This window comes from Geotrypetes seraphini, chromosome 1 (genome assembly GCF_902459505.1).
Source record: "Geotrypetes seraphini chromosome 1, aGeoSer1.1, whole genome shotgun sequence".
Taxonomy (NCBI): domain Eukaryota; kingdom Metazoa; phylum Chordata; class Amphibia; order Gymnophiona; family Dermophiidae; genus Geotrypetes; species Geotrypetes seraphini.
Genome location: NC_047084.1, coordinates 19,159,794 through 19,182,478, shown reverse-complemented (window position 1 = coordinate 19,182,478; position 22,685 = coordinate 19,159,794). Strand labels below are relative to the sequence as shown.

Sequence of the window (22,685 nt, the reverse complement as noted above, 5' to 3'; positions counted from 1 at the left end):
TGATAGATTTCAAAAAATTCTTTAAAAATAGGAGGAGACACATGGTACAAAATCTGATGTATTTTTGACAAGACTTTAAAATGCACTCTTTGCTGCATTGGTAACCAGTGCAACCGTTTTAAAACCGGTGTTAACGATCAAATTTTATGGTATAGTTTTTGTAACTATGTAAAATGTTTGTTTGTCTAACATTTATGATTGTGAATATGTAAACTGTATAAGTAATAAACAGTATATACATTTTTTAATAAATAAATAAACATGATGTAAAGCAGTACTTCCCAACCCTGTCCTGGAGGACCACCAGCCTGTCGGGTTTTTGGGATAGCCCTAATGAATATGCATGAGAGATTTGCATATGGGGAAGTGACAGGCATGCAAATCTGCCCCATGTAAACCTGACTGGCTGGTGGTCCTCCAGGACAGGGTTGGGAACCACTGATGTAAAGAATAACCAATTGACAACAACACCTCTACTATCAGTGTTGCTTTTCGGGGGGGGGGGGTTCCTTTACCACTATGTCTGGTTTTCTTATGAACTGGAATAGGAATGCCCTATGGGGCTCATAATTAAAAAAAAAAAAGTCTAAAAAGTGGCCTAAATGGGTACTTGGACGATCAAAAAGCTTGATCGTCCAAGTACCCATAATCAAAGCTGGATTTAGACGTATCTAAAACCAGCTTAGGCCTTTCCCCTGTCTCTAAAAGCACAGAGAGAAAAGAGGTGTTTATAGAGGAGGGGAAAGGGTGGGAGGTGGGCCGACCTAGACCTAGGCGTGCAGCAGGTATAACCAAAACATTTGACAGGTTGCCTAGTCGGCACTTATACGTTTTGACTTAGACCAAGTCAAAACAGGTATAAGTGCCAAAAAGGGGCTGCTAAGCTGATCGTGGCTGCTGCAATCAGCTCAGCGGCCCCAGCAACTTGCCTACCCCCTACAGCAATGATCGCGGCAGGAGAGATGGCTCATCTCCCCTGCCACGATCCACCCGTCCCCCCCAACAATGATCAGGGCAGAAGGCAGCCCAAGCCCTCCTGCCCCGCGGCACCCCCGAACCCCTGATGAAGATCGGGGCAAGAGGGAGCCTAAGCCCTCCTGCCCTCAATTCAAGGGCCCCCCCCGAACCCCCAATCACCCCCCCTCCGCCGACCCATGACCCCCCTGCTGACCCCATGACCCCCCACCCCCCCTCCCCATACCTTCAAAAACGTTGGTCGGATGGACGGGGAGGGGGGTGGGGGGGTTGTGGGGTCGGCAGAGGGTCGTGGGTCAGCGGTGGGTGATCAGGGGTTCGGGGGGGCCCTTGTATCAAGGGCCAGGAGGGCTTGGGCTCCCTCCTGCCCGATCATGTTGGGGGGGTTCAGGAGTGCCGCGGGGCAAGAGGGCTTGGGCTCCCTCTTGCCCCGATCTTCATCGGGGGTTCAGGGGTGCTGCGGGGCAAGAGGGCTTGGCCTCCCTCTTGCCGATTGTTGTAGGGGGGGGGGATTCTGCAACTGGTGTCGTTTTTGACAGACACCGGTTACAGAATCCAGCTTTTAGGCATAACATAAGCATAACATAAGCATTGCCTCTGCCGGGTCACACCAGGGGTCCATTGTGCCCAGCAGTCCGCTCCCGCGGCGGCCCCCCGGTCCATGACCTGTAAGTGAACCTTTACCTAAATCGTGTATTCCCTATTCGTTTAGTGTCCTGTACAGTTACCCTCTATCTGTATCCTTCAATCCCCTTCACCTTCAGGAAGTCATCCAATCCCTTTTTGAAACCCAATATTGTACTCTGTCCTATCACCTTTTCTGGGAGCGCATTCCAGGTGTCCACCACCCTCTGAGTGAAGAACTTCCTAGCATTCGTTTTGAAACTGTCATCTTTCAACTTTTCTAAATGCCCTCTTGTTTTTGTTGTCCCCGCTAGTCTGAAGAATCTGTCCCTCTCCACCTTCCCTATGCTTTTCATGATTTTATAAGTCTCTATCATGTCCCCTCTAAGTCTCCGATTTTCCAGGGTAAAGAGGCCCAGCTTCTCCAGCCTTTCAGCATACGAAAGGTTTTCCATGCCCCTTATCATCCTAGTCGCTCTTCTCTGGACCCTCTCGAGTATCGCCATATCCATCTTAAGGTACGGCGACCAGTACTGGACGCAGTACTCCAGATGCGGGCGCACCATCGCTCGATACAGTGGTAGAATAACTTCCTTCGTTCTGGTAGTGATACCCTTTTTGATAATGCCCAACATTCTGTTCGCCTTCTTTGAGGCCGCTGCACATTGCGCCGCTCCTCCTTCGCCTAAAAGCCCTTGTTTTGGACGTTTGGGACTTAGGCTTTTTTTTAGATTGATTATATGGTATTAGTGGTGGTCTGGGCGTTTAAACAGCTGAACGTAGAGGCAGGCCATTATTTTTAAAAAAACCTCCTTTTGGACGTTTTTTGTGATAATGGGCATTTTCCCTGCTTCTACTTTCAACGTTTAAGGCCTTAGGCCAAAAGGGGACTTCAGACGTTTTTTTTTTATTATGTCCCTCTATGTGTTCATAACCTCTTCATAATCTCAGTGCTTTCCTGGTACAGTGATGCTGCAGTGTTTACAGTTTACAGTGGATGAAACGTGCCACCTTATTGTGCCTTTCATACCATTTCATCTCTGTACGTGGCATATTTTCCCTTTTTCTCTGGATTTTGAGTAAGGCTGCATCTGTACATTATTTAGCCGCACAGTCAATAATCTCATTATGTGGTAGTTCATTATGTGATTACATACGTCTCCACTGTGATTTACTTAATCTGTATTAGAACACTATGTAAGGATGCTTTTATTGTCATTTATTGAACACCTATCTATATTTATTATTGATAAGCAACTGATAAGAGCTTCCCTCAACCTTTTTGTTTTAACCACACGGCAGTAACTTATCTGAAGCAGAACACTCTTCTTCTCCAAACCCTCAACTTTCAGCATGGTTCAACCTGGGAATCTCCATCTCTTGTGGCAAAGAACAAGGACCGTGAGCAGTATCCTGAGAGCCTGCACCAGCTCCAGACTGAACAATTCCCCTTTAAATCTCTGCAGGTTCACTGCCCCACCCCCCATCCACATCCAAGAGATACTGCAAGAATATGGAGCAAAGGCCAACTTTACCCTGTTAAGGCAGTTCCGATTTCAATTACTTGTCAGAAATTCTGGTCAATACACTGACCTGGATGCATTTTTGGGCCTTGCCAAAGATTGGCGCTACACACTGCAGTTATATAAAGCTGTCAGAACCCCAGTGTACAATTGTAAGCAGGCAATGCAAAGAATTTTTTTTACACTTCCTAAACGTCACTCCAGTCCTGAATATGGTGTGAAATAACTTACAGGTATGTGCCGCGTAATATCATTCCAGTCAACATTCATATGCGCCCAGTGGCATAGTATGGGTGAGCGGCGCCCGGGGCGATGGCACCCCCCCCCCCCCCCCGTCACGCATGCGCCTCCTTCCCTTTCCCCCTACCTTTTTAACTTCTCTGGCATAAGCAGCATGCCCATGTCGATGTCGGCTCGCCCCCTGATACCACTTCCCAGGCACAGGTCCCGGAAGTGACATCAGAGAGAATGCCGATGCTGACGCGGGCAGAAACTTTGCACCGGGGAAATAAAAAAGGAACAGGGGAAAGCAAGGGGTGCACACACATGAAGGAGAGGAGTGGGGGGGGGGAGGAGGGGTGCCACCCATTTAGGAAGACTGTGTCTGGGGTGGACTGTCCCCACCCCCTTACTACGCCATTGTATTTCACGGATCTAGCACCTTGTGCACTATGAATTTAATCATGCCTTCCAAATGCACCCAATCTACTGCTAGTAGCAGCAAGAAGCAAAGAAATGAAAAGCATTGATTTGGAAGTGAAACAACAAATTGTTAGATTTACGAGAAAGTGGTAACAGTGAATACTATCGCGTGTCAACTTGGCAAGTCTTATTCAACGATCACGATATCGAAAAATCAGGATAAAATCCTGCCTGCTGTGAAAAGATCATCTCCACTGAAAGCTACTAGACTAACTAAGAAACAAGAGGGGCCTATATCTGACATGGAAAAATTACTGATGACATGGAGAGAGGATCAAACTCCAAAGTGAATCCTTCTCAGCATGACGACAATCATGGCAAGGGCACAAAGCCTGTTCGAGATGCTGAAAGAAAAAGCAAGGCCAGACTACGATATAAGAGTTCAGTGCCAGTTCTGGGTGGTTCAAACGCCTCAAGAATCGTTATTCCTTGCATAATGTGAAAGTGAGTGGTGAGTCTGCGAGTACTGATAAGAAGGCAGCAAAAGAAATTTGTTGAAACACTGGATAAACTGATAAAGGAGGAAGGCTATTTGCCCCAGCAAACTGTAAACATGGACAAGACATCCTTTATCCATAAAGAGGCTAAGTCCATGCCAGGCTTTATGGCTTTCAAGGGACTGGATGACAGTGTTGTTGGGAGGCAATGTTGCTGGATACAAGTTGAAATCTTTTGTCATCTGGCACAGTCAGAACCCCAGGGCTTTTAAGAACATTAATAAGCATACACTGCCTGTTTATTACATGTCCAATAATAAAGCCTGGATGATTCAAATCTTTGTTCCAGGATGCCCTCCTTAGCTGTTATGCAGCTGAGATGGAGAAGTACAGTACTGCTTGGAAGAAGGCAGGGCAGGATTAAGTGCACACAAGTACACTGGGTCCCCTGCCCCGCCCCACCTCACCATGCGCCCAGGCAGAAACAGGAAGCTGCGTCAGAGGGAAGTTTTGGGCAAGCAGCACCGCTTGCACAATTACAGTTCCCGTTGCCTTTCTTACCCGCGTTGCTTGCTTGTCTTACATCGATGGGGGGGGGGGGGGGGGGGGCGTTGCCGATCGATGCTGGAGGGGCCCATCACCATTTGGAAAAAAACATGTTGATGCCCTCCTTCATCGGGTCCCCCTGACCATTTCGAGCCCAAGGCACATGCCTACTTGGCCTATTGGTTAATCCTGCCCTGGAAGAAGGTATTCATTTCAACATCTTGTTAATTGTGGATAATGCTCCGGGACATCCCGCTTTCGTTGGTGACCTCCACCAAAACAACAAAATGAAGTTCCTCCCTCCAAACCCCACCTCCTTGATATGGCCAATGGACCAATGGGTTACTGCAGCCTTTAAGACCTACTACCTTAGAATGACATTTTCCCAGGCCATTGCTGCAACTGACAACACTGGCAATACACCGATGGAGTTCTGGAAGGAGTACAACATTTACCATGCTTTAAGAATCTTGCTTGGGCCTGGGATGATGTCACCAAAGAGTGCATGAATAGCAAATGGAAGAAGGCATTGACGAGGTTTGTGCATGAAATCTCTAGGATTAATAGAGCTGTTGTTGACATAGCAAACAGTAACCTGAACCTTGACACTGATGATAAGGACCTAGAACTCCTGGAGGTTGTTCCTGAGGAGCTTACAGCTGGAGGAACAAAGAATAGCTGAGGAAGAGACAAGGGAAACTGCACAAGAACAAGAAGACATTTACTGTGAAGGGGATAGCCAAATTCTATCAGCGCTATAGAAATATTAAAAGTTGTAGTAGTAGATAGGTCCTTCAGACATTACAGGAGATGACATTCTCATTATTGGGGACAGATCCTCTATATCGGGGAGATGTTGGGGGGAGGGGTTTAGGGCTCTGAGGCTCAGCTGATCCTGGAAGGGGAATCCCCCTCAGCTGAGCTGGTAGCAATCTCCAAAATTGGCTCAACTGATGAGGATTCCTCTGCCACGATCAGACAAGGTACTTGGGTACATCTACAAAACATGCTTTGTGCATTTTTATTTCTAAAAATAACCAAAAAAGACACATGTTCTAAGGACCAAAACTTATACCTAGGTTATTTTCAAAAATAAAAGATAGATGTCTGGCAGCTTTGAAAATGAACATTCTGCCAAAAACATCCAATGACCTCAGATTTATATGTCCTATCGAAAATCCCCCTCTATTAGGAGCCTATTTTTTAACACTCCTCCAATGAAATTCCAAATCAAAACTAAGGACAGTGTATGGCACAGTGGTTAGAGCTACAGCATCAGCACCCTGAGGTTTGGGGTTCAAATTCCATTCTGCTCCTTATGACCCTAGGTAAGTCACTTAATCCCCCTTTGCCCCAGGTACATTAGGTAGAGTGTGAGTACACTGGAACTGATAGGGAAAAATATTTGAATACTTGAATGTAAACCACTTAGGTTATATGCAGTAAATAAATAAGTGATGTTGATGACCCTCCTCCTCTCAATTAATGTGTGTATGATACAGCCCATATTCTATAAACAGCACCTTAAAGTAGGCACCTACCTTAAGTGGAAAACACCTTTTAAAATTGAGTAATAAGAGTTTTTTTTCTTTTTAAATGTAGCCACCTATCAGCACCAAACAAAAAGGCACCAGATCGCAGCTACAGAGATACTTTATAATGCATAACACCACAGTAGGCGTGGCTAATGGTGGAAGTGGTATTAGTTGTCATAAAACACCTCCATAGCCGCGATTCACATGAAAGGTAGGTGCCAAAAATGTAGGCCTTGAGAACCCTGGCCTAAATTTCCGTCACCTACCTTTCACGAAGCCACGATTCTATAAACAGCACCGTTGTGTAATTGACATGCAATTGGCAGCCATTTTTTTTAGGCAGACAAACGGCGCCGTTTATAGAATCCGGACCTAAGTGTTTTCATAAAAGTTTATAGAGCGAAAGAAGTGAAAAAAGAGCTTTCTCTAAGCGGGTAGGGGTTCCGAGGGGGAGGGGGCGACAGGGGAAGAGTATTAAGATTGCAACAAATGTTTTGAATGTTTTGTTGAAACCAAAAAAAATTGACATCAAAGTATCCACAGAGAAGAAAATCCAGAAGAAACCAAAAAACACTGCGGAGTGACGATGTTCCTTAGATGGACTTTATTGAGAATATCAGAGTTACAAAAGTACAATGAAATCATCCACATAAAGTAAAATCTTCCACATCATTTACTATGTTATGTTACATAAAAATAAGGTAATCCACATAAAAACCTAAAGGACCTAGTCCGCTAAGGGCGCAGGACCCAACACGGTCTTTGCGCATGATATCACTCACAGTATTAGATTTAACATTGTAGTCATTACCTCTTATAGTTTACACATCATTTTAATGTACCTCCATTATTTATAGGACCCCTAAAGAAGACTTTTTGTCGAAACGTGGACCGTGTTGGGTCCTGCACCCTTAGTGGATTAGGTCCTTTAAGTTTTTATGTGGATGACCTTATTTTTATGTGGATGATTTTACTTTATGTGGATAATTTCAATGTACTTTTGGAACTTTGACATTCTCAATAAAGTCCATCTAAGGAACATCATCACTCCACAGTGTTTGAATGTTTTGTTGTTAATATGGATAATGCAAATATTCTCTTTTATTGTATGCCAAGGTTGAAATCAATAAATATATTTTCAAATAAATAAAAGCTTAAAGAGTTTTTTAAAATGTACAAATCACGTGGAGGGGCATAATCAAAACATACGTCTATGTCCGATTTGGACGTAGGGTGCTAATCGCCCAAAGTTGGCAGGGCACAAATGTCCATTCTCGAAAAATACATCTAAAATATACTTTTCTTGAAAATCATCCATCTATACATCCAGGTGTTTGATCGTCCAGACCACCACTACAACTATCTTTATACCACTTTCTTGTCCAAATTTTTGTCCAGGTCCCAAACACCCAGAACAAGACCTTCTGGACGTGGAAGGGGCCAGCAATGTGATGGACTGGCCACCTAGACTTGGCAACAGAGCAGTGGGGTACCTTACAGGGCACTGCTGTGAACTTCACAAAAAGGGTACCACATAAACATCTCTCCAGAACTCCCATATAAGTAATGTTGAGCCCCCAAAACACCCCCAAAACCCACTATACCCACCTGTCTAAAACCTCAATAGCCCTTATGGGTGCAGGTGCCACCTACATGGCAGTAGAGTAGGGTTTGGGGGATTTTTGTTGGGCTCACATTTTCCACCATGAATGTAGTGGTTAGAGTGGCTTATGGGCCCGGGTCCTCCTCTCTGTGGTTCACTAGCCCACCCCCTAGGCTACTTAAGAGACCTCTGTGCAGTTCTACTAGGCTTTCCCATAGCAGGTGCTGATGTTCCAGAGTCTATGTTTTTATTCCGATTTTTATGGCGATGTGAAGGGGTCAGTGATTACTGGGGGAGCGGGGGGTCGGGTCTGTACTTTGTTTATGCAGTGGTTATTTGGTCACTTTGGATACCTTCTGGGCATTTAGACCTGGTTTCAGATCACCTAACTCACAACGTATAAGTTCAGTCCAGGCAGCCTCGTAAAACTTTTGATTATCCCTGCAGTACAACTAAGTCTAGGTTGGCCCACGTCCCACCCAAATCCCGCCCTTACCACTCCTCCGAAAACACCCGTTTCAGTTCCGGGTGCACAGCAGCATTCAGAGGCTTAAAATGCCCCTGGCTATGTCTAAAAAGCCGTTTCAATGACCTGTCTTTTAGGTCTTCCAAGTGCCGACTTGGGCGGGTTTTTAGACGTACAGTATTTCTATTTCAATTACGAGTCCCGTAATGTCCACTTTCACAGAATGTAAAGTGAGCATTGTTCAGCACATACCTGTACAGCCTATGCTCTTAGCTAAATGTGCAGCTTTCAGACTCTTATCAGTATTGTAATACCTAACAACATTACAGAAGGAATATTTGCATTGATTTCAATTGTGCTGTTTGCACTATACTAGAGTACAGTAGTTGTTCCCATACTGAGAGAAGCGATCCATGAGCCCACTACAGGGGGTTCACAGGAAAGACAATTAAAAAACAAGTTATCTCTTTAAAGGGCTCCTCCTGAAGAAATCAAAATGTGTCCACAAGGGAGCCTAGGGCTATGAGATCCACAGGAGCCCGGCAGCCACAATGGCCAAAGCATAAGCAGCTGCCCAGCACCCACACAGACAGACTTCAGAGTCAGCCTGGGGCCATGCGAGTCAGAAGATCAGCAGCCACTGGAAGAGAGAGGGAGAGTGAAATGGATAGAACTAGTGAAATGGATAGAAGATAGAAAGAAAGAAACTGGTGGGGACCAGCTTGATGGATGAGGAGAGAAATCTGGTGGAAAGAAGTTAGAGGGAGAGGAGGCTGGTGGGAAGGGATTTGGAAGTGAGACAGAGTCTGTCTCAGAGAGTGAAGACAGTGGGTTGAGACAGACAGAAAGTGGCAGGCAAGGGACAGGGAGAGTTACCAGTGGGAAGGAATGGAGAATAGAGAGAAAGATGGTGGATAGAAACTGGTAGAGAAAGGCTAAGGGAAGAAATGAAAACTGATAGAGATATTGGTGGAAGAAGACTAGTGAAGATGCAGTGTAAAGAGAAAGAGAGAGAAAAAGACTGATCATGAGATACTAAAGGGGAAGAAGAGAGAGAGAGAGAGAAAAATATATAGGGAATAGCAAAGAGATCCTGAGGATAAGCTGGGGATCCACAAAGCTTGTGGAGGTTGAAAAGGGCTCACCCAAAAAGATTACAAATTCCTGTTTGTCCTAGTCTCATCAGCTTCTCTGCAGTACAGCACCTGAAGGCAGGGACACAAGGGTCACAATCTTGCCACCAGAGGAGATTCAGTATATATAAAATGTTCAGTGTTCACATGAAACTAAAAACAAAAAAAGCACTGTGGAAAAGATGTTCCTGATACAGTAGTTTATTCAATCAATAAAACGTAGCAATGATACATCAAGAAACCAGAATCCACATATGCATAAGGTGATGCTAAACCGGCTTCATGAGTCCTAAAAAGTGTAAATATGTGTATAAGAAACTGGATAATAATAAAATATATGAATCAAAATATGGAATAAAGTGTATGGAATAAAGTAAGAAAGAGCGTGGAAAAGGTGAATGGATATGACAAAGTATGAGAGTCCATAGTTACTGGCTAGTTCAAAGGTATAGAATATCCATAATAGTATAATTACAATATTCTACCCAAGTTGTAATTTAAATCAATTCTTTTATATATAATGGATCATCAGCAAGCTATTATGAGCCATTTATACACTCAAATATATAGCCAACATCTTCATTGGATCACATTTGGACTTTGCCATGATCTTGTATATAATATTTTTCTTCTTTTTTTCTTTTTTAATCAGTCTATTAACTTGCAAATGATGTAACAGTGCAAAATAATTTATCTAATCTTTAAATCATTGTGAGGGTCACCTCTCCCGACATGTCCATGTTTCACTATATCTTCCTCAGAGTCAAGGCTCATAATAGCATGCTGAGGATCCATTATATATAAAAGAATTGATTTAAATTACAACTTTAAATTACAACTTGGGTAGAATATTGTAATTATACTATTATAAAATATGAGGAGCATAATCAAAACTTTAAAATGTTCAAAAACCTGCTTAAGTTGGCACTTGGACGTTCTAATAGCAGGGACGTCCAAATGTCGATAATCAAAACCAACTTTCTAGACATGCAGCAGAACTTCTAAGCTGCTGTGTATCCAGAGTTCAAAGCGGCGTGTTGGGAAGTGTGCTATGTGGGGGAATCAGGCAGGCTTGGTCCTGGCTTAGACGCTGGCTTAGACCTGGCTTAGAAGCTAGCAGTTAGACCTGTTTTAGTTGCATTTAAATGCCCCAACGCTGCACAAACTGACCAGATGACCACTGGAGGGATTAAGACATGATCCCCCCTTACTCCCCAATGGTCACCGACCTCCTCCCATCACCCAGATATAGAATGGGAAGGGGAACAGCACATTGAGGGCTTGCCATCAACTAATCGCGGCAGAGGAATCCCCATCAGGTGAGGCAGTTTCGGAGATTCCTGCCGGCTTAGCTGATGGGGATTCCCCCTGCCAGGATTAGCTAAGCTATGGAGCCCTGCACCCCTCCCCTAACATCCTCCAACATTTCTGTCCCCTACCCCACATCACCTGACACCACACGACATTATGAAACACCCCCTCCCCAAATCACCTGATACCCCCAACATCAAGGAACACCCCAAACACAATCAGGGCCTTAGGCCCCTCCCACTGCATCCCAAGATGCATTGGGAGGGGGACATCTCATCATTCTCAGCTCACGGCCCTGTAAGCAGGAGGAAGTGGGCTTCCCTCCTGCCGATTTTGCAGCGGAAGGTACAAGGTGTCGGGTTATGTGGGGGACGGGTGTTCTATGATGTTGGGTGATGTCGGGTGACGTGGGGGAGCAGAAATGTTGGGGGATATCGGGGAGATGTTGGGTGGAGGGGTTTAGGGCTCTGAGGCTCAGCTGATCCTGGCAGGGGTACATCTACAAAACTTGATTTTGTGCATTTTTCATGGGGACGTTTTTATTTTTGAAAATGGCCTAAAAAGATAGATGTCCTAAGGACCAAAACTTATGCCTATGTCATTTTAAAAAATAAAAGATAGATGTCTGGCAGCTTTGAAAATGGACAATTTTTCTCCTGGGTTTGTGGACATCCTGCCCAAAACATCCAATGACCTCAGACTTATACATCCTATCGAAAATTTCCCTCTATGTGATTAAAGTGTACAGTGAACAGGCAAGACCAAGAATGACACTAGTGCATAAGGGTAAGAAAAAATCAACCTTACCAGAATTAAATAAATAATGAAGTATTAAAGTAAGATGATGCGGTACCAAAGTCAGTGCTAATTGGTACCATGGCCAATTCAGTGAGACATGGTCAAAGTACGAGAGAGGGTGTGCAGAGTGAGAATGAATGAAAGAAGAAACAAAGGATCTGTGTTAAATAGTACATACCAAGGTGGTAAGCAAATGTGGATTTAGCCTAAATAAACGGAACCAACCTTAAAATGATTTAAAAATTAAAATATTAAAATAAAACTAATAATAATAGTGTTCACATGAAAAATAATCAATTCTCAAAATCAGTGTACAGTATGTGACAAGTATCCAGATCAAACAGCTATTGTTTATGAGGAGAATGTAGAGCTCAGAAAAAGACAAGACACCAATGATTCTCAGTCCTCAGGATTATTACACATATTCCTCCATCAAAATCTTGCCAACAGTTCTAACCATTGACAAACACAGACAAAAGAGGGGAGGAAGGGAAGTTTCACATTAAAAACAAAAATCAGTTTTGAGATAATCAGCTTATTAAGACCTTCCTGACGACTCCAGTGCACAGACCTGCAAAGAACCAGGATTGATCCCTGCGAGGCTGTGGAGAACATTTCACAGTCCAAGCAGGTAGCAGGTCAGCTAGAGGGCGATTCTAGAACCAGGCATCTCCATTTAGGCACCCTGAGGACAAACAGAGGGAGCCTATTCTGTGACAGCATCTGTGGATACAGAATCCGTTATAGAATACTGGCGTAACCTGGTATCAGTGCGCCTTACATTTATACGCCCGCAGTTACACCAGCCACAGACTCGGCATAATCAGCGCCATACTGAGCAGCTGTGCAAACAATGCAGCCACACAAGGTGCCAGAAGGGTGGGAGCATCAAAATTGCTCCTCATCCACGGACTTCAATTATTGGTCACAGAACAGGGGGAGGGGTACCAGAGGCGTGTCACACACAGCGCGATTCCATCTCGGTACGGTTCTAGGCATAACTATGGGTGTGTACAAGTGGCAGGGCCGTGCAAAATTGGGAGCACCACCCGTGCCCTGCCTGTGTCTATGCCCCCCCCCTTCCCCTTGCTTTTATGCAGACTGTAAGTTACACACACCATTACAGAAGAGCGCTTAGGCACCATGGTGACATTTTACAAGTGTGCACTTGCCATGCAGACACGCCAAGTTACTCAGTTTCAAGCTGGAGATTTTGAAACCGTCCTTCATTTCTTCACTACCCTATTCAGGTGCATTATGGGATTTGCAGCACTGATTTCAACAGGCAGGATCAGGCACTACAAATCCCACACTGTTGTGACATGCAAGTTCAAAACCAGGACCGGCCAAAAATCTGCAGCCTGAAAATGGTTAACCTGGCATCTCTGCACACATTTACACATGCAAGTTGTTTCTCTAGTTAGAACTAGGTCCGTGTTCACTAAGATCCAGAGATGACCATAGTTTGTGGCACTAGGCAAAGGACTCTAAGCATAAGGGCTTCAAATTTAAAATGCAAAAAACTATTTATTCTAGGAAGGCCATAAAGACTTACATCTGGGAGGAAGAAGACAGTGAAACAAGCATTGGAATAGTCTTGCTTATGTCACAGCCTTTACCATTTGCAATACTGGTATACGCATGGGAGTACACAAAGTCAGAAATGAGTTGAATGTCTATTTCAATGCTTCAATACGAAGGGATCAAGTTTTGTTCCAGTTCTTGTCATGCTGCCCTAGCATCTTCAAACTTTTTTTTGGGGGGGAGGGAGGGGTTGCAATGGAATTTTTTTGTTTGTTTTATCATTTTTGAAAGGATCATCTAAGTCAGCTTTGGGATGTCCTGCTCAAAACTTCCAAAAAAAGCCATCCGTCTCACTTTCATTTTTGAACAGCAAATACGTTGGGGGTTTATCGGTTGAAAATACACAAGAACATCCAAACTGAATAGCCCTTTTACAAAACTGAAATGTCCAAATTATGAATGCCAAAAATCCAGGGACTAGGAAGTTTGTCTGGCAGCATTTTAACAGAAATGGCTGCTCAGACGTGCTTGCAGAGCAGAGGGTTAGCCCTAGTGCTCAGTTCAGTGGACTGTAAACCAGAGCACCCAGGTTCATTTCCACAACTGTTTTATGTTAAATGCTGAGCCCTCCAGAAAGAGGGAAATACCTATTGTACCTAACTGCAAACCACCTCAATAACTTTCAGGCTTGCAGGTGTCGTAAATATTTAGGAACAGTAGGTGTATGTCTGTTTATAGAGGGCTCAAAGTTTAAAGGAAAACAAAAGAGTTGAAGTGGGAATTGAACCTGGAACCCCTGGTTTATAGTTTAGTGAACTGGCCACACTAGGCTATGCCTCAGACTTGCTTTCTATTTTGCTCAAAATGCCACTAATACCTTATGCTGTCATAGAGCCTAGTATTTTTTTATGGTTTCACTTTTAGGGGAGATGTAGAGGACAACAACCATTGAGGGATACATAAGAAGTTCTAATTTGGGGCCCTCCCTGGTCCTGCCCAAAACACACTCATAACACCCCCCACACACACACCTTGCTATTTTAATAAATTACAGTGTCCAAATTCTGCTGTTCCAAAATCACAATTTGAACAAAATGGCATGTTTATAAGAACATAAGAATAGCCATACTAGATCAGACTAATGGTTCATCTAGCCCAGTATTCATGGGGTGGGGGGTGTTGCCATTTTGCAATGTCTATGTGCTTTAAAAATGAGCACCTTAGTCTCGCAGTACAAAACTAGATGACGCTCCATGAAACTGTTAAATGGAAAGTTTAAGAAGAACAAAATGTTGGCCGTTTGTTATTATTTTTGTGCATGCTCTCTTTGTGATCCGCCTAGAATGGTAGATAATATGGAATAAAAATGTTTTTGAAATAAATAAAAGGAAGTACTTGCACACACAGCAAACAGACAAACCAGGGCAACTCACTGTGAAAGCATAAACAGATTCAAAAAGAGATAACATAACAGATTCACTTATATACCGCAGTAACCTCTCAGTTCAACGCAGTTAACAACAAGCAAGAGACTGTACAAGCACATTGTATTATAATCACATTCAGAAGAATGTGTCAAGTTTAAGGGCGACAAACGCAAGATTGTTGGCGGTATATAAAAATAAAGTTATTATTATTATTATTATTACACCATGACTATAGCAACCTGAGAGGGTTGGAAAGGGCAGAGATCCTGTGACGTACACACTCCCTCTTTTACATAAAGGTCTGATTTATCAAAATCCACACAGTAGGGATGTGTGAAAAGTAGCCACCACCTGAAGCTGTCAGACAGAAAACGCTCAGTGGTCCTAGAGATTGCAAGACTAAGGGCTCCTTTTACGAAGGCGCGTTGGGGCCTTAACGCACGGAATAGCATGCGCTAAAATGCCGCACGCGCTAGCCATTCCCGCCTCCTCTTGAGCAGGCAGTAGTTTTTCGCCTAGCGCACACTAACGCACCTTCATAAAAGGAGCACTAATCTTTCGCTACAAAGCCTTCAGGTGTGCATGCTTCAAGACTGTTCTAAAGGACTGGAGGATAACTCACAGAAGAGTTTATTCCCTCCATCCTTTCCCAACAGTCGTCCCTTATTTTCTCACTTCCCTTCTTCAAGTTTCTTGCTCTCTGCTTTCATGCATGTTGGAATGGGATGGACCATTACAGGTATGGCCCCACTGCTATTTTGCCCCTCACAAGATCAGCAAATAGAGAGCTTGGCTGTGGGGACATAGATTGGTTTCTTTGGTACCTCCAACTTTAAAGGTGTTTCATTGCCCCTGTCTGCTTTTATTCTCCATTACACTCCCTGCCTTCATTCTCATTCCTCTCCCTCCTCCTTTTTCTGTCTTCTCCTTCCTTGCATCCTCCTCCTCCTCCTGTCTTTCATCACTTCCTTCTATCTCTCCTTCCTCTCTGTTTGTCTGTTGCTGATTTTCCTCACTCTTCCATCATCTCTCTTTGGATTATAGTTTTCCCTCCCTCTAGATTCTTTACTTCCTTCTATTCTGCTTCCAACCCTCTCCCATGCCAACACCATCAAGACTGCTTGGTTGCCTCCAGGCCATCTGCTTAAGACAAAGCTTCTCAAACCACTCTTCATATACTCCCTAGGGAGCAGTAGAACGCCAGGCTGAGAAACCCTGCCCAAAGCAAATGGCCAAAGCACTACTACAGTTGAATTAGTCAGCAAGGGGCACTGTAGTGGCTGAAGTACTGGCTGAAGCTGGAGCTATAGGCACAATACTATGGATCTGGTTAATACAGTATACCTGGGAATGCACTGCCAGTCCACAGACCCAGTAATAGAGCAATGTACACATACATGAAACATTAATGTAATAAATGGGTGTGAGCACTACATATTTTGAAGGAACAGTAAATGGGAGTAACAGGATCAGGCCATCTAAGTTTTTAAGTTATTTGATTCTGCATTTCTATCCTCTTTTATAAATTATTAACTTTTATGTACTAAATGTTACTTTGTTTGCACTGCGTTATGATAGAGATACTTTACCATGGGAATCAATTCTTTTCAGATTACACTAAACCAAATCCCATTATGGCAACAATCGCTCAATAGTCAAGAGAAAAGAGTTTTTAAATAAAGTACCTAAAAGGAGTCTAGACACACACCCAGCACCTTCCTGTAGACTTCCACAACATATGGAGCTGGGCACAAGGAATGGCTTTAACTATTTTTTTTTTTTTACATAAGAAAACAGTGTTTATAAGCTAAATATTACTCAAAATCTTCCAAGAACTTAAAACACGCCCAAAATACAATTACAGGAAATTCAAAGTATTTAACCTCTAAGAGCAACATGAATGCAGAAAACTGTCTTCTGCCTGATTTACAGGATTCAAGTGGAAGCAAGCATTCAGGGAAAAAAGAACATCAGTACTGTATTTAAAATACAATATTGTACCATTCCATAACCAACAGCAAGCGTTTCAGCTTCATAGAAAATATAGAGCGTTACAAAGCATACAATTAGCATACGTAAACAATACCATTCACAAGTTTTCTTGCAGCAGCTCCAGACAAGGCTGCTCCCCCCCCCCCCACCTGTCTCTATACCTTGCGCTACACGCCCAGCCATGTAACGAAGTCACCCCCGGCCCCTTCCCGAAACAGGCACTGCAAAACCACCACCGAGCTCAAGCCCCACGAATGGCCGGACGGGTTCTGGCAGCAGCTTAGTAAAATGCCAGCACCCAAGCCCTGCAGCTTAGCTTGGCAGGCACAAAGAAAACTTTTTTTTAAGGCTTGCACAGAAAATATTCCAGATCGAGGAAAGAAAACGCACCCCGGTCTCTCTTTCCGGTAAGAAAGCCGCCGCGCAATGCACAGAAGCAGCTTCATCCAAGCAAGGATCCTGCTGTGCCCAAAAGCCAAGGCCGGCTGTTGCCTGCACCGCGCATCCCCAGCCACACAGGCAGACACAAGGGACGCGAGAGCTCAAATCAGCTCTCCCAGACGCACACGATCTGGGAGAGGAGCAGGAGAGCCAGCCTCCTGCCCTCATAACCCAAGCACTGGCGCCCGAATCATCTCAACCTTCCAAAGCACTTCTTCCCTACTGCAGCCGTGCACAGAGCAGCAAGGAGCAAAATCGACCCCCCGAAGAAGAGCAGCACACATGGAGCAAGGGGCAGCGGCGGGCGCCCAGATCCATCTGCAAAAGTTTCACTCTGGATCCGGGACGGATGCAAGCGGACAACGGCATCACCGGCTTGCTCCAAACTGCAAGCTCCGGCCCCTATTTCTCGGGGCTCAAACTTTTACTGCTGACCCCCCTCCAAACCCCAAGAACGGGGATGATTGAGCGCCGACGGGCATCTCTCTGGGATCTCCGCCGTGCATGTGTGTAGCTTACCCCTTCACTCCAGCCAGGGCGCATCAATAAAGTTAGTTTGTGCTCTGAGACGTCGCCGCAGGAGCTGAGAAGTTACCGGTGCCCCGGGGGCGCTGCAAAGCAGAGGGGCAGTCCGCGCCCCTCCTTTCCCCCGCCCCGGTCCCGCGCCCACAGCAATAAACTTACTTTTCCCTGGCCTGGCTGTCGGACGGCACGCTGTTACTCTTGCCTTTGGCGTACATGCTTGCAGAAAGCTCCGATTGTCAAGCACCTGTCAAGCGAACACAGCCTCCCCGGGAACAACCCCGTCACCATGGCGACGCACAGAGTACCTCTTCTGATTGGCCAGCAGCCGTCCCTGGCGCCGCCCCCTTCGTCGTGGTAACCCGCTTGATGGACAGGTTTCTCCTGGAACAGGGCTGAGGCGCGCGCGACAAACAGCGAAGCTTCCTCCCTCCCCCTCCCCCTGCCTCCCTTTCTCCCCTTCCGCGGCACAAGGGGGAATTAGAAACAGTCCTCGGATTTTTAAACAACTGGCTGTTCCGTCAGTGTGCTGCTCCTCCCTCAGCTGCTGGCAGGCGCCGCCGAGACGAGAAAAAGAGAAAGGGAGAAAAGGAAAGCGAGGCACGGATCACTGAGGCGGGTGGCGAAGAGTACATAGCTGAGCAGAGGAGCAGGCTGCAAGATTTGCTCTGCTCCCTGACGTTCTATGAGCACAGCACAGAATATAAGATCTCCCACGATCCTTTTGTAGAAATAGATTTAAAAGAGTACACTTTGTCTGACAGCCAAGCTGGGGGCAGTCCATAACTGACACTATCCAGTTCTAGAAGGCAGAGTTTTTGGACAGTCCTGGTTTTGAACTTACATCGCAAAGCATTGTGGTCTTTGCAGTCCCCTATTCTCCCCATTGAAAATCAGTGCTGTAGGTTGCCTACTGCATCTGAACCTGAGAAGGGGTGTCAGAAATCCAAAAATGGCTCAAAAGCTCCTTTCTGGAATTGGATAACTGCAAGCTCTGAGTCTGGCAACCTTTTTTTTTTTTTTTTTTAAGCAGAGATGGTCCCTTCCTTTGCAAAGTATGCAATGTGCATGTTGCTGTGGGTGTGCATATGTAAAGCACAAAGCAAGAAGATGGTTCTAGAGCAGGAGATCTCAACCCAATCTTTGGAGCACAAGAAGCCAGATAGATTTTTAGGCTATCCACAATGAATATTTATTAGATAAATTTGTATGCACTACCTCCATTCTATTCAAATCTATTTTGTGCATATTTATTGTGCATATCCTAAAATCCTGACTAAGGGCTCCTTTTATCAAGCCGCGCTAGCGGGGTTAACGCGCAACGTTTCATCACGCGCTAACTTCCGCGCTGGCCAAAAACTATCGCCTGCTCAAGGGGTGTGCACCCGGGGTGGACCGCTCCCCCCCCCCTTGTATACCACTGCCCAGAAGTCTTCATTCTGTATCAACGTTGCACGGCAGCTGCTGGAAAATTTAAAAGTACAGCATCCGGGAGGAGGTGGGTGAGGGAGTAGAGCCATAACTGACTCTGACTACCAATTTTTGAGAGGCCATGGTCCCTGTGGCCTTCCCCATTCCGATGCCTATGGTTGTGGCCCTTGAGGACCATGGTTTCCCACCTTGTTCTAGGTTCTGATCTTCAATCCCAGTCCCTTGAGGGCTGTCAACAGATCAGGTTTCAAGGATATCTCTAATGCAGTGGTTCCCAAGCACCTCAGTGGTCCTAGAAGCACCCCAGTCAGTCAGGTTTTAAGGATATTCACAATGAATATTCATGAAAGAGATTTTCATGCACTGTCTCTACTGCATGCAGTTCTTTCATGCATATTCATTGTGGATATCCTGAAAACCTGATTGGCTGGGGTGCCTCCAGGTCCAGATTTGGGAACCACTGCTCTAATACAGTGGTTCTTAAACCTATGCTAGGGGACCCCCAGCCAGTCAGGTTGGCAAGATATCCCCAATGAATATGCATGAGGCATATTTGCATACAACAGGGTAATTGGCATGCATATTCATTAGGGATATCTTGAAAACCCGACTGGCTAAGGGTCCCCCAGGACAGGTTTAAGAACCACTGATCTAATGAATTTGTATTAGAGCAGGGGGTTCGCAACCCAGTCCTCGGGACATATACTGTATACCAGTCAGGTTTTCAGGATACCCACAACCAATATGCATAAGATACATTTGGATGCAATACTTCCACTATATGCAAATCTATCTGTTACATAATCATTGTGGGTATCCTGAAAATCTGAGTGGTTGTGCATGTCCCTAGCATAGGCGTCGGAGCAGAGGGAGCCATGGTTGCCATGACACCCCCAAAAATCAACTTTCCACCGACATTGCCAACAAGGAAATAGAGACTGTGGAACCTCACGATCCCTACTCCTAGCTGCTGGCTCTGCCCTGGAAGAATAAGTGATGTCAGAGGTGGTGGACAGGATTGGCAGCTGGGAGTAGGAAACTTGCAGTCCTGCGGTCTTTTTTTATTTGTTTTGCCACCGCTGCTCCTGCTGTTAGTTTGGAGAACAACACTAGCAATGGTGGGGATGGTGGGTTGGGGGGAAGAATGCAGTCACCAAATTGGGGGGAGAAAAGGGGACAAATGCTGGATGAAGGAGAGAGGGGGTAGAAGCTGAATGGGGAGAAGAAAGGGGAGAGATACAGGATGTGGGAGGGAGCAAGAAAGGGCACTGGATTAAAGGAGAGAGGAAGCAGGCGGTAGATGGAAGGGGAAGATAGAAGGCAGATGCTGATGAGGAAGAGCAGATGCCAAATGGAAGGGGAAAAGAGGCATATGCTGTATCATGGTTTTAAGAAAGAGGCAATTGCTGGATGGAAGGAGGACAGAGGGGACAGATGGGTGGAAGGAGGAGAAGGGGACAGATTCTGGATGAGAGGGAGGGCAGATTTCGAATAGAAGGGGGAGGCAGAGGAAGATATTGTATGGGGGGTTGAAGAGGGAAAAAATGTTAGATGGAGGGGGAGAGGACAGACACTGGATTTGGGGGGAGTGAGAGGTGATGCCGACACTAGATGGAAGGGGGAGATGGGGATAGACGCTGGATGTGGGAGGTGGAAGAGAGAGGGCAGATACTGGGTGGAAGAAGAAAGAGAGGGGTCAAATGCTGAATGGAAGGAGGAGAAAGCATTGAATGGAAGGGGAAGAGAGGAGGGGACTGATGTTAGATGGAAGGGGGAAAAGGAAGATGGAGCAAACAATGGATGGCAAGGGAAGAGAAAGGATGAAGCAGATGCTAGATGGAAGTGGAAGAGAGAAGTTCAAATGTTGGATGGGGGAAAGAAAGAGGACAGAGTTATTGAGAGACTGGGAAATAAGAGGAAGTGAAATAGGAGAACCAGAATAAGGAAAAAAGATGGCAAGCTTTAGGTAGATACAGTAAAAAAACAACAACTAAACAGGGGGGGGGGTGAGGGAGGGGAGAAATTACCCCCCCCCAATTTTTTGAAGCCACATTAGGGTTTTATAATGCCGGTGGCGACCGTAAAAACTCCAGTGGTCACAGAATTCCTATGAGTATCGGAGCTAATACCGCCACAGCTGGCGATAAAAAAGCCTAATGTGGCTTCATACAGGGGGCCTTGATCTGGACAGAGGTAGAAAAATAAATAGAAGAAAGTGAAGTGAAAAAGGAGAAGAAAGGAGAGAAAAATGGCAAATTGACAGGAAATCTTGTCATGAGAGTTAAGAGGAAGACAAGGAAAGCAGAAACCAGAGACTGGGACCAACGTGATTAGAAAGAGCAAATAGGCAAAAAACAAAGGTAGAAAAAAGTTATATTTTTAGTTTAGAATAAAGTAGTGTGGTATCTGTGTTAACAAATATTAATAAATAAAGAAAATGGAAGTAAGGTGATATCTCTTTATTGGACTAATTGTAATACATTTGGAGACTAAACCCTCTTTCCTTATGTCCTGACCGAAGAAAGAGGTTGTGGCCACTTTAACCTAATTGATAAAATGTATTTAGTCCAATAAAATGGTATGATCATATCATCCAAATTTGTTTTATTTGTATTTGTTAACTCCCAAGAAACCACAGTGTGACACTGGGGAAAGAGATAACACCCCCCCCCCTCTTTTTTACAAAAGCATGTGTTTTTTAGCGCTAGCCGCGGCGATGTGCATAATTTTATCTCTTTCTCTGGTGTCACGTTATGGCTTCTTGGGAGTTTAATATTTCCATTTTTAATTTATGATTAATTATTTTATACTGTGTGAGGGTCTGTCTGTGTTCTGTGTGAATAAGACATGGTTTTCTATTAGCATTAACTGTGCAGGATGGGTTTTGGGTTTTGACCAGGTACTAGTGACGTGGATTGGCCACCATGAGAACGGGCTACTGGGCTTGATGGACCATTGGTCTGACCCAGTAAGGCTATTCTTATGTTCTTATCTGGCTTCTTTTGTTTTCCGATAGGGGTGCTGTGCTTTTTTAAGTAGGTGCTTGTTATGTAACATATAGAAGTTACAGCTATTTTAGTATAGCTTTCCTTTTTAAAGATGCCTTTTCTACATAATTTTATACTTCATGAATTATTTTTATTTGGTTAAACCTGTTTTAACTATATCCCTTTTGTATTTTCCCTCAATGTTTCTTCTTTACTTTAAAATTGTATTTCATCCCTCCTTTCCCCTTGTTTAACAATGTTCAAATTTAGAGTATTTTAGCCATTATTTAAAAATTGTATGTATTGTAATGTATTGCATTGTTATTGTTTTTTGTTTTTTATATTGTAAATTTTAAATGTACATCGCTTAGAATATCCGATTAAGCGATTTATCAAGTCCCATAATAAACTTGAAACTTGAAACTTATGGTAGAATTTCTCAATAAGCTCTGATTGACATTTATAGTGTTTTGAATTACTTCACAGTATGGACCCCTTTTATAAAACTGCAATAGGCTTTTTTATCACCAGCCACGGTGGTATTAGCTCCGACGCTCATAGAAATTCTATGGGCTTTTACCGCCACAGCTGGCAATAAAAATGCCTAATGCAGTTTCATAAAAAGGGGGTGGGGGGTATGTCTGGCACTGGATTTCAAATTTAAATCACTTTAAGAGCTGTGTTCCTCTAAGCCAGTGGTCTTCATTC

General features: G+C 44.5%; 1 protein-coding gene across 3 annotated transcripts in view; it reads right to left on the bottom strand.

Annotated features, from left to right (window-relative positions):
• Positions 1 to 17,857, bottom strand: part of SSBP2 (single stranded DNA binding protein 2) — a 584,056-nt gene extending 566,199 nt beyond the window's left edge. The window contains exon 1 of one of the 3 annotated variants that reach the window (XM_033924042.1): positions 17,722 to 17,857. In XM_033924042.1, the coding sequence (XP_033779933.1) occupies positions 17,722 to 17,777 (56 nt within the window). In that variant the 5' untranslated portion in view covers positions 17,778 to 17,857. Of the gene's footprint in view, positions 1 to 16,986; positions 17,058 to 17,721 lie in introns of those variants that run through there. The other 2 variants (XM_033924217.1, XM_033924130.1) reach the window with 2 other exon arrangements.
• Positions 17,858 to 22,685: the final 4,828 nt, after the last annotated feature.